General features: G+C 39.4%; 1 protein-coding gene across 5 annotated transcripts in view; it reads left to right on the top strand.

Moving 5' to 3' along the window:
- The window catches only part of Tspan12 (tetraspanin 12), a 93,562-nt gene that overhangs the window by 38,047 nt on the left and 40,061 nt on the right, over positions 1 to 15,454 (top strand). For all 5 annotated transcript variants that reach the window (XM_029535189.1, XM_021190728.2, XM_029535187.1 and 2 more), the window contains 2 exons: positions 1,100 to 1,182; positions 2,068 to 2,203. In XM_029535189.1, coding sequence (XP_029391049.1) covers positions 1,100 to 1,182; positions 2,068 to 2,203 — 219 coding nt within the window. The remainder of the gene's footprint in view (positions 1 to 1,099; positions 1,183 to 2,067; positions 2,204 to 15,454) is intronic.

Here is a 15,454-nt window from a genome sequence, read left to right as displayed (position 1 = left end):
ATATATATATATATATATATATATATATATATATATATATATATATACATACATACATACATATATATACAATTTCTGGGTACAGCTGATTGCTCAAACCAGGAGACCTACAGTGTCTGATTGCCTCCTTTATTGAACTGGATGGGTGGTCGGGTCTGGTATCTGCAGTCTGCTCTTGACATTTTGTACACGTCTCTCAGCCTCTTGTTGCTACAGTGTTCCTCAGCACTGCCAGTGAATTGTGAACATAGTAGGACTGACACACTGTTCCTACTCCAAGGTCTGTTGTGGGCTCAGGATTTGTTTGAGACCTAGGTGACTCCAGTGTACAGACAAGACCGAGAATCTGTGATCTGCTAATTTTGTCTGGCACTGAGGAATTTCCTGTATAGCTTCAATATTTCCGGACATGTTAAATGGTGTGCCTGCATTACATAATGGCTGCATGCCTGACTAGGAATTCTGCTATTAAAAATCCCACTCGGTCTTTGGTTCTGCCTTTACACCATATAGGAAAAATAGAATAAAAATAAATAAGAGATTCATGTCAGTTTATTCATGTCATTATTATTATTATGATCTGAGAGTCCACCATGCTATAATGACCATCACTGATTTTGGAACACAGTGATATTTCAAACCATCATAGTCATTACTATTGCTATTCTAATACTCTCTTTGTTTGAATTTTAATCAGTAGAATCTTTTTGGTAGCTCCTGTGATCCTTTTAATGACATGTAATTGTTCAGTAGCCACATCTAATTGCGTTTTTGCTTTTATAGATGATAGTTTTAGGTTCATCTCATACATTTGCAAATTGAATTATTCTTGGGAATTTCTGACTTAAACTTGAAGTCACCAACTTAAGAGGTCACTTGTTTTTATCCTGAATATAGATATTCTATTTAGTGGATATGTATAATTACTAAATGGAGTAGCCAGATATTTATGGTACTAGTAAAATTCAATAGAAATACAATATGTTATTAGGAAAAACATGAAAATTATGTAACAAATCCTCTATTTAAGGTCGTTCATCTTGAAGTGAATGCTGTATACATCTCTGGTAACAAGTTTGTTTTTATTTCTTCTCTTTAGTTAATGTCCATCAGCGTCTTGGCAGTTTCTGCTTGGATGAGGGACTACCTGAATAATGTTTTGACTTTAACTGCAGAAACAAGGTAGGCTTTAATATTTCCTATTGAATTCTTTCAATTTCTCTCTCTAGATCCACCTGTTTAAAGATCTTTGCTCTGAGCTGTTCACTGGGTGGTTCTCCCCAACCATCCTGTAGAACACTTTTTCCTGCACTGTAGAAACTTACTTTTTATATTTACATTTCCCCCACATTCTCCTTAAGGAATTCCACCAGTCCTGCAGGGCAGTAGGTAATAGTACATGGACATGAACATTTATGGACTTAGTAACACATCAGTTGTCTGGCTTATCCTCATCTCTGATGCAGTATATGCCACTCTGAATCATGGCCGGGATCAAATGAGAAGAAATGTTTCTGTGAAGCCCTTAATACAACCGAGGTTACAAGCACTGAGTAATGGCTACGTTTTATCATCACCACTATGCCAGGCTCTGGTTAATGACTATGTATGTCCTAGTAACAAGTCCTCTCTTGACTTTCCCTGTGATTATGCCTCACATCCCCGATGCACTGCTGTTTTCTTAACACTAGAAAATGATTCATTAGCAGGGAGAAGAAAAGTGCTGTGCAGACTCCAAACTCAGAGAAGAGGGTAGTTCCTCCCAGTTAGCACCTTGTGGAATTCATTTAGGCTGGGGCTCTGGAGCCTAGATGTAAAACATGTTGGGTTAGAAATGCTACCACTTACTAAAAAAATGCCATGAAACTAAAGCAAATGTAAGTCACACAAACAGACACAAAGCACAGTGATTCTGACAATAGCCATAAAAGCCACCAGCTTTTGAAGGTTGCCAATTTGGAGAGCCGGAGCTCTCTGTAGCATTTGCTCCGTGTCTGGGGTCTGGGGAGTGGTTTGATCATTTCGATAACGTTTGCTTTATCTTCTGGTATGATCTTTCTCTCTTAGGGTAGAAGAAGCGGTCATCTTAACTTACTTTCCAGTGGTTCACCCCGTCATGATTGCTGTCTGCTGTTTCCTTATCATCGTGGGGATGCTGGGATACTGCGGAACGGTGAAAAGAAATCTGTTGCTTCTTGCATGGGTACAGTGTTTATAACTTCTCTTTATCATATTTAAAGCATCGTGTGATGCTGCAGTGTTGTGAGCCCATGACTATAGTAGCAACTCTAAAAGGTGGTCACTATGCAGCATCTTGTAAGAAGGGCACTTCCTTTCCCTAGGAGATGATTGCGGTACAAATATTTGCTATGCTCACGTGATGAGGTAGGGACATACGTATGCTACTTAATCCTTTCACTCTGGCTCTGCTTTGACATTTTTGTTTTAAAAGAATGTTTTAGTGGCATAGAACTTCCTCCCTTCAAGATCAGAGTTGAGATGTCATAATGGAAGTTTCCTCTTTAAAACTCAGGTCGTGAGATGAGATGGAAGGTATGTTGTGATCCCCATGCTGTTAGCTATGGTCTGGTGGACACAAGAGCGTCTGGGTTTCTTTAATCTTAGCTCCTGTTGTGTTAAAAAAAAAATCCTCTGAAAGAGTTGTACTGAATTATCTCTTAAATTGTTTTTTACTCCTTCAGCTACTAAAATTAATCTTATAAACAAAAACTGCTGAACTTTTAAAATTAAGAATGAGAGTCAATTAGAATAGTTTACACGAAGATTTCTAGAACAGGAACAGAGGCTTCCCATTGCCACCAGGCAGAGGGCTTGCTAACATGTAAATTGCAGCCGTGTGAGACACTAGGAGAACAAGTTCATCCACTATGTTCCTTTCTTGATAGTAGGTCTCAAAATGAGGAGTTTTCTGGTGAACTGGTTCCCTGGGAAGATAAAAGGCTTACTTTCTTTTAGCACCTTGGGTATTCCCATAGGGCACACACTCCTAGCATTGCTGATTTCAAGTTACCAACATGATATCACTGAACCCGAGGTCAGTGAGGAATGAGTACAGATTGGCTTTCTGCAGCCAGCTTGCTCATGTCTATGCTTGCCAGGCCGTAGATGCCAATTCAAACAGACTCTTGGTGTGAAGTAGAATGAAGCTTTAAATGTCATAGGAACAACCTTGGTTAAATTATCTATAGGTTTCGTGGAGAGTAACTGCCAGGTTGTCAAACAGGGAAAAAAAAAAAAAAACTGTAATGGATAAACCATACTAGGAGAATGGAAAATGTGCCCAGCACCTTAGTGCACATGTAGGCACATAGAAAACGGAAGATAGGATTCAGATCTTACAATGCTTCTAAAATACTTGGGGAAGTTTAAGAATTCTTGTGAATGGGTTGGAGAGATGGCTCAGTGGTTAAGAGCACTGACTGCTCTTCCAAAGATCTTGAGTTCAATTCCCAGCAACTGCATGGTGGCTCACAACCATCTGTAATGGAATTTGATGCCCTTTTCTGCTGTGTCTGAAGACAGCGACAGTGCACTCACACATATAAAATTAGTCTGAAAAAAAAAGAAAATAATAATAATAATAAAAAAAGAGTCCATGTGAATGACTTTATAAAGTCTCCTATAATCTGAGTGCTGTGCAAATATACTTCAAAGGTAAGAAAACCTCAGCAACTTTACAAACCACAACATTACAGTGATTGTTCAAGACCAGTTTCTTTTATAACCAGCTTCAGCGTGCATGGTATTTTCTACTTCCTGCCAACTTTTACTCTGGATGGCCTCTGGAAAGTGGTACGAGGTGAGACGGGCTCAGGAATATTACCAAGCCACCAGAACTTGTGAGAACACATCATAGAAACCACTTATGGATTCCATTAAGCTCTTTGAATGGTAGCAGAAGAAGCCAGTGGAGTAACTTGACCTGCTACTTGATGTAGGGCAAAACACGAGTTTGTGAATGAGTGTCTAATTTGTGGTGTAGGAAAAGGCCTTATAAATCACAATGACACACACATAAAAACACAACAGGACTGAGGCCCTATTGGCATTAACTTGTCAATTCATTCATTCTTTTAATGCTTATTGAGCATGCCTGTACTACTTTTTTTGCCATCAGAATAGTACACATGATGGATGGACAATTTCACTAATTTTATTTGATAAGACCTCGGAGTCAGGTTTGCACTGGTTACTCTGAGGGTAGAGAGGAATAGCTCCAAGCTTATTCCTAAGCATCAGCTCAGGGTCACTGTGGTGATGTTGAGCACATCCACCTTATTGGACCTTTCTGTCTCTTCTCCCTTTTGCTGTTTGTTGGGTGTTCTTTATTCATGAGATAGTTTCAGGCCACAGCTGCTCTCTTAGCCCATAGGTGCCACCTACATCTTGGGTCCTCTTTCTTTTTACCATCTTTGGCAATCCAGTCTCCATTCTCATGATAACTTCTCTAGTCACAGCAAGGTTCTAGACCTTGCTCTGTCTAGACTCAAACCCAGCTTCTCCAATGCTAAACTGTGCTCTCAACTTCCCATGGCCCATCACTCACAGCTAATACGTATCATCTTTTCCTCAAGCAGTTTATCCCCTAGCTTACTCGCTGGGTTCCTCCTGCCATAGCCAGTTCCTGTGGGTCCTGGTTCTGCAACCTCAGGAACTCAGCCTCCTTTTCTGTTCTTATTTCAATGGCTCATGTGCAAGCTCTCAGGACGGCGAGTTCTCTGCCTCCACTACTGCCTGCTCTAACCCTGTGTAGTTTGGTTAGGTCATACACCATGATTACAGTACTCTTGCTATGCCCTGAGACTTTGATAGCCTCCCTATTGGGTAGTGAAGTTTAACCAGCATCTGGAACTTGCATCAAGCGCTTCTGTAGCCAAGCCTTCGTCCGCCAGTTTTAGCTCTTTTATCTACTTCCTTATTGTCTAGTCTAGGTGCATTTTTTTTTCAACCTCTGGACATATTTTCTTCTCGTTTTATCTGCTTTTATTCTTGCTGTCTCTCTTAGAATTCTTCTCTTAGTACTTTTGTTTTGGCTATTACCATTCCTGCTAAACTTTATCTGAGATGTCTTGACAACCAAGAGAAAAGTACTAGGTAACATTTCTAAGACACTCCTCATGCCAGACACTGAAGAATCTTACCTGATGAGTTATATGAAGATTCTTGCATGAATTGGTCGGCCTTATCTTCCCCCAAAACTCTAATGACATATTGTCAAATAATTTACATGAGGAGTTGAAACTGCAGAGGTATTAAGCAACTTCAATGATTCTGCATCGCTGTCAAAGAATCTGCTGCTCAGTCCACAGCAACCCAACTTAGATGACTTATATTTTTCTATTTTACTTTATAAACACCAAGTGTTCCTAAGTTTCATGTAATGTGTGTTGCAGCTTGTAAAACATTTTGGATGTGATTGCTGACTTCAGACATGAAGGCAATAATACGGGACAACTAAATGTTAAATGAAGCCCGGAGAACACAGTAACCAGACCAAGGTCACTGAAGGGTGAGGATCGTGGCTGTGATTCAGACAGACCTCACTGATTTTGATTGCCAAGGTCAATTCTCCATGGGCCTTTTCTCTAGCTTGGAATTCCAGTGAAAACTTTCTTATTATGGAAAATTAGTCGAAACTACCATACTTTTTTGCGTAACCATTCACCTTTCCCATTATTTTAATAAATGTTTATTAAAAGACAAGTATGGGCACGAAATTAGAGTGGTGTGTGTGTGTGTGTGTGTGTGTGTGTGTGTGTGTGTGTGTGGGTGAGAGAGAGAGAGAGAGAGAGAGAGAGAGAGAGAGAGAGAGAGAGCACATCAGCCTAAGATGGTCCCTGGGAGAGAGAGGGGAATTGAAGGATGCTGAGCTCGGCTGTTTGGAGGCTTAGATTACAAAGCAGAGGGCTTGATTAGTGGGAGTCACATCAATGGAGGATGTGACACTGTTAGGTAAATACTTGGGAAGGAATCCTCAGGGATCCCTCTTTTATGTTTCTTTGCCTTTTATCCTAACTGGGGAAAAGGGAGGCTCATTGCTTTTATTTTAGGTATAAATATTTAAGGATGCACTATGCACCGTGGGTTCCTCCAGTTTGTCTGTTTCCCTGTACTAGGACTGATTTCAGTGTTAGGACTTATAAACCAGATTAATGTGAAAAGCTATTGTTGTTTTGTTTTATTTATTTATTTCAAAACAATTTGTTATGTTTTGAAAGCTGGTGTGTCTTTTGAGTGGTCCTGAAAATAGTGCTTTCAGTGGAACCGCAGTGCCATTCAAGTAAAGTAAAAGTGCCATTATCCAAGAGTCCAGTTAAAAAAAATAATTACAGGGTCTCCTTTCAAAGATATCCACATACCCAAGCTACTGCTGCCATGCTCCATCCTTAAGAAAGACACTAAACCAAACTAAAACTAATTGTCTATAAGCAAACAGGCTACCCACTAAAACTTTCTGATGAATGAATGGTCATTAATATGACCCTTGTCTTGAATAATTGATTTATAGATGCAAAGGGCTAAAACACTGAATTTAAGATGCCAAGTAAGACACAAAATGTATAATTAAAGTTAAGATAAGTAATGGATAATGCTTTTATGTGAGCTTATCATGTAAAAAGTTCAGAATGTACATGTACCAAGATGTTATTCATCATTTATATGAGATTTTGTGTGTATAGTTATTTGACACACAGCACATATGTGTACCATGTGTGTACCTGGTGCCCACAAAGGTAATAGGAGGTCATTGGAACCCCTGGAACTGGAGTTACAAACAGTATTTAGCTTTTGTTTGGGTGCTTGGAACCAAATCCAGCTCCCCGTAAGAGCAGCAAGTGCTCTTAACCATGGACTTATCTTTCCAGCCCCAGAAACACATATTCCCATGAAGAGATTAAGAGTAATTAAATTCTAATTACAATGAGAACATTTTCATTTTCTCATAGGTCAGAAATAATTGGGAAAAGAAACTTGGACATGCAGTGGCTTTCAAAGTAATTTCAGTAGCACAAATTCCTTCAATCTTTCAAAGAGAAATTGAAGCTAAATGGAAATTGGTTTTAAGTTTTAGATAGGTACTGCCCAAGGCTTTAGCGGTAGACTAAATGAAATTCATTTGTTATTGCAGTTCTGTTCCACGATTGAGGCAGGCATTAGCGAAGCTGTTTCAGCTCAGGGGGAATGTAAACACACCACCAGACACGCACACTTACAGAGTCAACAGCAACTGAATGCAGCCATCAGCCATCAGATTGTCGTGCGCTATGGAAGGCTAATGTTTCTGCTTCCCTGACAGCACCTGACCACTGGTGAATATGGGAGGAACTGTGGACTCTTTTAAAGAAAGTTATTTATCAGTTTCGTCATTCCAAATAATTTGCATAAGGCAATTTAAGGTTGTGGGAGCACTTCAAACACTTCCTTAAACTATGCAGTGATTGAACCGGTTCTGAACAACTTCTTTCGTGGAAATCAAAGAAATCTTCAACAACCCCGTGGGGAGCGGCATAGTTTCTGTTCCTCAATGCCATTTTTTATAATCATATTATAAAGCAGGTGGTGGTGGCATACATCTTTAATCCAAGCACTTGGGAGGCAGAGGCAGGTGGGTCTCTGAGTTTGAGCCCAGCTACGTCTATGGAGCGAGATACACAAAAACACTCTCAAAAACAAAAACAAAATATAAAAACACTATATATATATATATATATATATATATATATATATGCAGTACTCAATTTTTTACAAGCCCTTGGTTTAAATTTTTTCTCTTAGGCAGTTGTATATTTTATAGTTACAAAGCTACTTATAAGTTATCAAGTTAAAATGAACTACTAGGTAGAATTTGTTTTATGTCTGTGTGTAAAGCCCAGGCATGCTTCATCACAAGGTTCTGTGATAATACAATGGATGGGTGGCGCGGGCCATGTTGCTTTAATGCCTAGCTCTTCATTGTTTATTACTCTACCCACTTCATCTTTTGAAACTATCATCTTTACATTTGACTAAGACATTTTACCAGTTACTCTCTGTAATCCTGTCAAAGGATCAGGCAGGTTCTTTTTCTTTCTCCCTCTTTCCCACTATCCTCTTCTCTCTTTTTCTTCCTTAATCACATGCACCAAGTTTGCAGCCTGGGATAGCCATTTCAGAGGCAAAGATGAAAGGGGCAGAAAGATAGAATTTAACTTAATTCACATATTAAATCTACGAATAAGTTACTGTGTGAATCTGAAATCAGGAGCTGCGGAGAACCCCCACCCCCTTGAAATTTGTTCAAAAGAGGGTGACTCTGCTGGGTACCGAAAGTGCTCTGGGATTTTTCTGGTGGAGAAGGGAAGGAGGGGTGCAGTGTAGAACCACACAAACAGAGAGACAGATGAAGAAGAGTCATGAGGGCGTTTGGCAGACTGAAGCATTTGTTATGGCTGTGCAGAACTGAGAGAATAAGGTGATGGTAGTCTCGTTGTGAAGCGTCTGCAGGACTGCCTACATTTCTATTCCTGTAGATTCTAGAGAGCCACTGGCTAGAAGGAGAGCCAGTGAGCCTTCCCAGTACGGGATGGAATAACTCCCATTCAGAGTAGTTGGCAATTAGAAGCATGGTTGTGTGTCCTGTCATAGCAAGCACCCTGGACTTTGTTCCATACTGCTTCCTAAGATGTTTGAGAGACTTTCAGTTAGAGATAAGGCTACAGGGACTGCTCTGAGGGTGTGCAAAGTTTAAAACTAGTGTGCCTGTGTGGTGCTGCCTCGCTTCCCACCTTTGAATGTTGTTCGCCACGCCCGCTTCTTGTCCTGTTGGGTTGAGGAAGGCAAAATTGTGAATTGCTTTTGTTCTCTCATCTGCGTCCGTATTGCTTCTTTTCTGAATTTCTTTGGCAAACATCAAGTGGTAGCTAGTCGTTTAAAATCACATAGCTCTTAAATGACTCGAGAGAAGCCACCTGTATTTCACAGAGTCTTAAAACCAGGGCCAATCATGCAGGTAAAACATGAGAAAATTAAATCCTGTAGATCAATGGAAAAACTAATTTTCAAATAAACCTCTTAAGACAAACTCTGTAATGGCCAATGATATTGATTACTAAGTAATGTGAATGCAAAGCCATTTAAAAGTTTAATTGTTTAAAGATGGGAATGCAGATGCCTTTATTCTTTGCCAGATAAAAAAGAGGTAACAAGCCATTGTTATATGTTCATGTACGATAAGATGGATCTTAGCAGTTTAAATGACAAGAGTAAGTGATTTGAATTTTATTTAAATGCAGAAATAACTTAGTTGTATCTCTCTTTTAAGCAACACACAGAATTACTCTAAAATAAATGCCCATTCTTTTTATTTTCCATAGGTTGTCATTACTTTGGTCTTAAAAAAAGTTAGAGCTTGCAAACTACACATTAGCTTAAGATGATGTAGTAACAGTATGTTCAAGAAGATAGGGAGTTTTGTTAGATGATACTTGATGATTTAAGAATTATTTCTAAGTATAACTATGAATAATTTCAAGGTCTCTCTCAGGTAACACCCTCTTTAAGTATTTCACAATTTTAAGTTCTGTTTAGGCTTTTGCATTACTACTGAGTTTGAAGCACAGACTGAAGAAAATGGAACAATTAGACACTTGCTGTTTATAATTAGAATATTTTAATTTCACAAACTTCTTCTGCCTAATTAAAAGCACTTGGAAAGAATTGTGATGAACAATTGTCTCATTCCGTGGAGGGCATTCAGTAAAAGCACCCAAGGATGTGTCTGAGCTGAAATAGTGGGCAGGGGCAAGGCTCTGGCTGCCAGGGCCCTTGCAGGGAGCAGGGCACTTTTGAAAAGCTAAAAGAGAGCAAGTCTAGTGACACTAACCTGGACCCCGGAGATCTCTTAGACACTGGACCACCAACCAGGCAGCATACACCAGCTGATATGAGGCCCCCAGCACATATACAGCAGAGGACTTCTGGGTCTGGACTCAGTCAGAGCAGATGCACCTAACCTTGAAGAGACTGGAGGTCCCAGGGAGCGGAGAGGTCTGATGGTGTGGGGGGTAGGGGGGTGGGGCATCCTTGTGTGTGTGTGTGTGGGGGGGGGAGAAGTATAGAATGTGGAACAGTCAGATAGTGGACCAAGAGGGGGATAAAATCTGGACTGTAAAAAGAGACTGAATAAAATTTAAAAATTAATAAAAAATAAAATAAGCTGTTGGTAGCAAGGATCAGGGCACATGTATGTCAGAGTATACCAGGTATAGCTATGGTGGGTTGTGGGAGGATTGGGTTAAAGACTGACAGTCCTGAATGTCACATGTATGAGAGGCAGTCTGAAGTTTTTAAACCGAAGAGTGATTCCCTCTGTCTCATCTTTAGGTCATATCCCTGGCTGTGGTGTGTGTTCTCAGGTTACTTTGGGGTCTTTTACTCAGCAACCTGGAGGAAAATGACTACCTGACTCTGCCACTCCTGTTTACAGATCCCTCTTAATGGTAGAAGAGAACATAGAAGAGATTCTTTAGTACTCTCGAGATGCCTCTGTTCTTCAACTTATCCATTGTAAATAAAATTGTAGCAGTCTGAGTATCCATAGTGCAGATGTGATAGCAAAAACATAGCCATCAAGCTGAATTGAAACCAGGAAACTTCACGCTGGGCTAAGTCGTTTTGTGGAGTCAGTGAGTGCCTAGAGACGTTGTTGAAAAGTACAACGGTAGTTATTTGATAGGCTCTTGGACTTTTCTAGCCTCTAGAGACAGAAGGACATGACAGCACTTACCTGTAATCCAGGCACTCAGAAGGCTAAGGGAAGTGGATTTCAAATTTGAATCTAGTCTGTGAAATAAAGGGAGAATCCCTACCCCCAACAAGTTCTGTTAGCAGTTAACTTGTAGAGAGGATGGTGGGGAGAACTGGTTAACTTGACTGAGATCAAGGTAATGCAGGTTGGAAGCTTTGACTTGAAGATGACGGAGACACTGTGCTCAGTCGTCACGCGTTTGTTCACGAACGCAGGTCTCCGAATCTCATGACTTCTCAGCATTGTTCCATTGGAATATTTGTTTGTAACAAAGGCGTAGTTTTTGAAATTTGTGTCGTTCAATTCATACTTTTCCTGCTCTCATCCGGAGCAGTGCTTCTCCCTCTTCCTAATTCTGTGACGCTCATGTGGTGGTGACCCCCCAACCATAAGGTTATTTCCTTGTATTTTCATAACTATAATTTTGCTACTGTACAGTAATGGGAATAATTGATAGTCAGGATATTTGATTTGTGACTCAAAAGGGGGTTGCGACCCACAGGTCGAGAAGCACTGCTCTAGACTGACCTGTTGCTGTTTTAGCAAATTGAGATTTCATGATTTTGCCATTCACACATGACTTTCCTCATTTGGACTCTAACCGTAAGTGACAATCAAATTGTAAGAGTTCACAAGAATTATTTTCTCCTCCTCCTCCTCCTCCTCCTCCTTCTCCTCCCTCTTCCTCCTTCTCCTCCTCTTCTTCTTCTTATTAGATATGTGTGTGTGTGTGTGTGTGTGTGTGTGTGTGTGTGTGTGTGTGCGCACGCGCAAGGGGATGCCACAGAACAACTTTGGACAGCTGGTTCTCCCCTGCTACCTTTGCATGTGTCCCATGGCTGAAGTGCCTTTACCCACTGAGCCATCTCATTAGCCCAAGAGCTCTATTCTTACAGCTGGCTCCTGGCTTATGTACTCTCAAATGTACTCTAGGTTATTCTTTTTTACATGATGGATATGTGAACAAAAACGTAGTTGACAATAAAAGTATAAAACTGTAAGTGGAGGTCTATGACTTGGGAATAGTCATTCTAATTATAAGGAAGTTCACTGTAATGTATGAGACTGGGCAAGTGTTTGTTTGAAGGACTATCTTAATCTATCTGTGTTATATTTTTATGCGGGAATATATATATATATATATATATATATATATATATATATATATCCCTCTATTGTACTATTGTACTAAATTCACACAAATATACAATAGTTTTATATATATATATATATATATATATATATATATATATATAAATTTATTTCAAGAGAACATGTTCTCCACTCAGGAAGATAGCATATTTACTTGAATAGGTTAAAAATATAAAAGAACAACCCTGTTTACTTATAACACATATTCATCTATGTGGATTCAGGTAAATAAAACCTATTTTTCATAACATTCTTTCTGGCAATACTGAGAATTGAACCCAGTGCCTCAGGCATGCTAGGCACATACTCTATGACTAGGCTCTATTCCCCAGTTGTTTTTTTTTTTTTTAAACCTTTCTTTTCTAACACACCCCCCCCCCACACACACACAGTATTAGTGAGCGTACAAACATAAATTAGATTGGTTAGCTTAACTAAAACTAAATGTGAAACAATGTGATTGAGAACCCTGCTTCCACAGTTGTGAGATTTTGAAGTTATTAAATTTTAAAGCTGAGTTTTCATGCTTTAGTGTTTTCCCCTTTGAATATTATCTTTTTAGACTCCCAGTTTGACCTGCTACTATAGACGCCTGCCTGCCTGCCACTCTTATGTTGGGAAGGGGTGGCACATGTAGCTGGGTTTGCATGCGGTCAAATTCTGTATCATTGCATGTGATCACACTCTGGATCGTTGCATGCTATCACACTCTGGATCGTTGTGCATGCGATCACACTCTGGATCATTGAGTCTAGCATTGGATTGACTATGCTGCTTAGGTAACAGCTAAGGCAACTTTCCATTTGCATGTTTGTGCACAGGTTCTGGGAATAGGACCCCGTGTCTCTCATTCTGAGGAATGGTCCAATAATCTATAGCTGTTGCCTTTTCAGAGACCAGGAACAGCCTGTAAATTATTCGAGATCTGGCTGAGCTTGCAGACTTGAGCTGACCTAGCTTAAAAGGGAACAGAAGCCGTATACATGGTGACCTCTCTAGCATGTCCAACTGTTTTATTGCCTCACCCTTAATGCCTTCTCTCTCATGATATAGGTCACTGACTCCCCGCAACCCTGGGGAACTTAACAGCACTCAGCCAGACCCACAGAGCCTGGCAGAACTCATTTCTCTGATGAGCTGTTGAAATATCACATGATGCAAACACTCACGGACCTGAGGCTCACCAACAGCTCTGGAAAAAGCATTGGCTCAGCAGAACACCAGGAAACATACCAGGGAACAGGTGAAGGCACACTTTAGAATTAGTCTTCTACACATTCTCAAACATCAAGCACGAACGGGAGACCGGAGCATGCAGCGTTCACCTGAGCTTGGATTTCTGCCCACACGGAGTAGTTACGAGACTCCTGGGGTGCTTTTTCCACTACACTTGTCCTAGCCTTTTCTGAAATTAGATTAACCTCACTCTGTGTATGATTGTTCAAACGAAGGACCCTCAGTGTTGCCTTTTCTTTGGCAACTATGTAGGGCGGCATCAGACTTGACTGATGAGCCTGCAGAATGTCCCACTCCTGGCTCCACTACCGCTCTATGTTGAGAACTTAGCTAAACAGAGGCGGCTATGTGTATGTGTGTGTTTTAAGCAGCAACTATTCTTGGTCTGTCAGCATTTCCCTGTGAATTCCTAACAGAAGGGCAAGCCATTCCATTATCTTGTACAAATATTTGGCGCTGGAATTCCCTTATTTACTAACTATAAGTAATATAATATTTTTAAACCTCCAGTCGCTGAGGGTGGAAAAATAAGCAGCTGACATCAAGACACTTAACGCTGAAAGCTTGCAGAGTTCAGTATTTGACAGGGGAGAGACCGGGATTTACCATTTATCATTTAGCGAACACAGGCTTTTAATCAAACTTTTTGTTTGTTCAAAGAATTGTTGTATAACGGGGAGAAAGAGTCAAAGGGTCTGTTTTTAAAATATTAAAATGTCCAGTAAAGAGTGTTGCAATTTGAAGTTAACTTTATTTGGAAGAATTGTGTGAATTTTCTTAGATAAGCAAGTCAGTCCTTTGTGGTTTTAAATTATGTCAAATATTTTGTATGTAAAAAAGAATTTGCCTATAGCTTAAATTATTACAGTACAAATTAGCTATAAATTAAGAGGGCAATAGACTTAAATAACTTTTATAAGTGTTGACCACTTTTACTTTTTTCAAATCAGAAAGCATTCTCATGGGGTTTGGTGATTTTCTCACAAGACATATGTAAACATTACAAAGTTTTCTAGTTGAAAAAAAAAAAGTCTTTTCTAATTGGTATTTGTGAGAGAATCTGGGTGGATTACAACTACCTTATTTTTTGATGTTGGATTTTTATCCATAGTATACACCACATAGTTCCTACTAGAGAATTGGATGGAATAGTTTTTCACAGAGTATACTTTCATTATAAGAGACTACTGTAATTAAAATATTCATTTTCTACATTTCTCAATGTCCTCCTAGGTTCAGCTAGATTTAACACTGGTTTTGTTGGCAAAGATTATTTTTATAATTCCAATAGATTTTCGAAAGTTAGTAACAAAAATATTTAGAAAGTCAGTTTCCCTAAAAATGAAAACTATTTAAAATATTTCATATAAAAAGCACACATTGCCTCCTGAGAAAGTTTTTTTAAAATATTGTTCATAGTAAAGTAAGAAAAGTAAAGATATAAAGGAATAAAATCACTTTCTTTTGACATTTATTGAACTTGTCTAGTCCTTCCTTATAAAACTGTGACATGTAACTAGAAATGAACTAATTTTGTTGCCAGAGAGAAGCTAATCTAACTACAGTTGAAAATATAAAAAGGAAAAGAATGTGTAGCTGCTAAAATTTGTCAGTGACTTGACAGAGCAAGTAAGGTTGTACCTTTCACTAGCTAGAGTGTGACAAAGAAAATAATGAATTTTTTTGTCATTAAAAACATTGATGATTGGTAGTCTTTTATTTTTCTGTTACTGAAGAGGTAAAGATGGATAAACCTTTTATTCCTAGTTTAAAGGCAAGAAGAATTTTTTATGTTCATATATAGACATTGTGTACGAACGATGTCTGGGTGTGTGTGGGGTGGGAAGGGTCAGAAGTCAGTAAGAGTTACTGAGAAAAGCTCCCAACGTTTGACTTCCATATGCACTTGCACGGGCACACACATGCAAGCATACATTCATACACATACACACACACACACACACACACACAATCTACATTCATATGAAAAAAAGATCCAGTAGTATAGAGAGGAGTGATTTCAAATGCTGTCCTCTTGACATGACATATGCCTGTGTGGGGAGGGACCATGACATAGTTGGAAAGGGAATGGGGGGGGAGGTGGAAATGCTCAAAATACACTCTCTTTGTGTATGAAATTCTCAAAGAAAAAATTTAAATAATCTTTAATTTAAAAAAAGATATGGAGCTGGGCGTGGTGGTGCACACCTTTAATCCCAGCACTAGGGAGGCAGAGGCAGGCGGATTTCTGAGTTCGAG

This window comes from Mus pahari, chromosome 2 (assembly GCF_900095145.1).
Source record: "Mus pahari chromosome 2, PAHARI_EIJ_v1.1, whole genome shotgun sequence".
NCBI classification, from domain to species: domain Eukaryota; kingdom Metazoa; phylum Chordata; class Mammalia; order Rodentia; family Muridae; genus Mus; species Mus pahari.
Note: the sequence above shows the minus strand (reverse complement) of the source record. Positions and strands in the feature narration are given on the sequence as shown.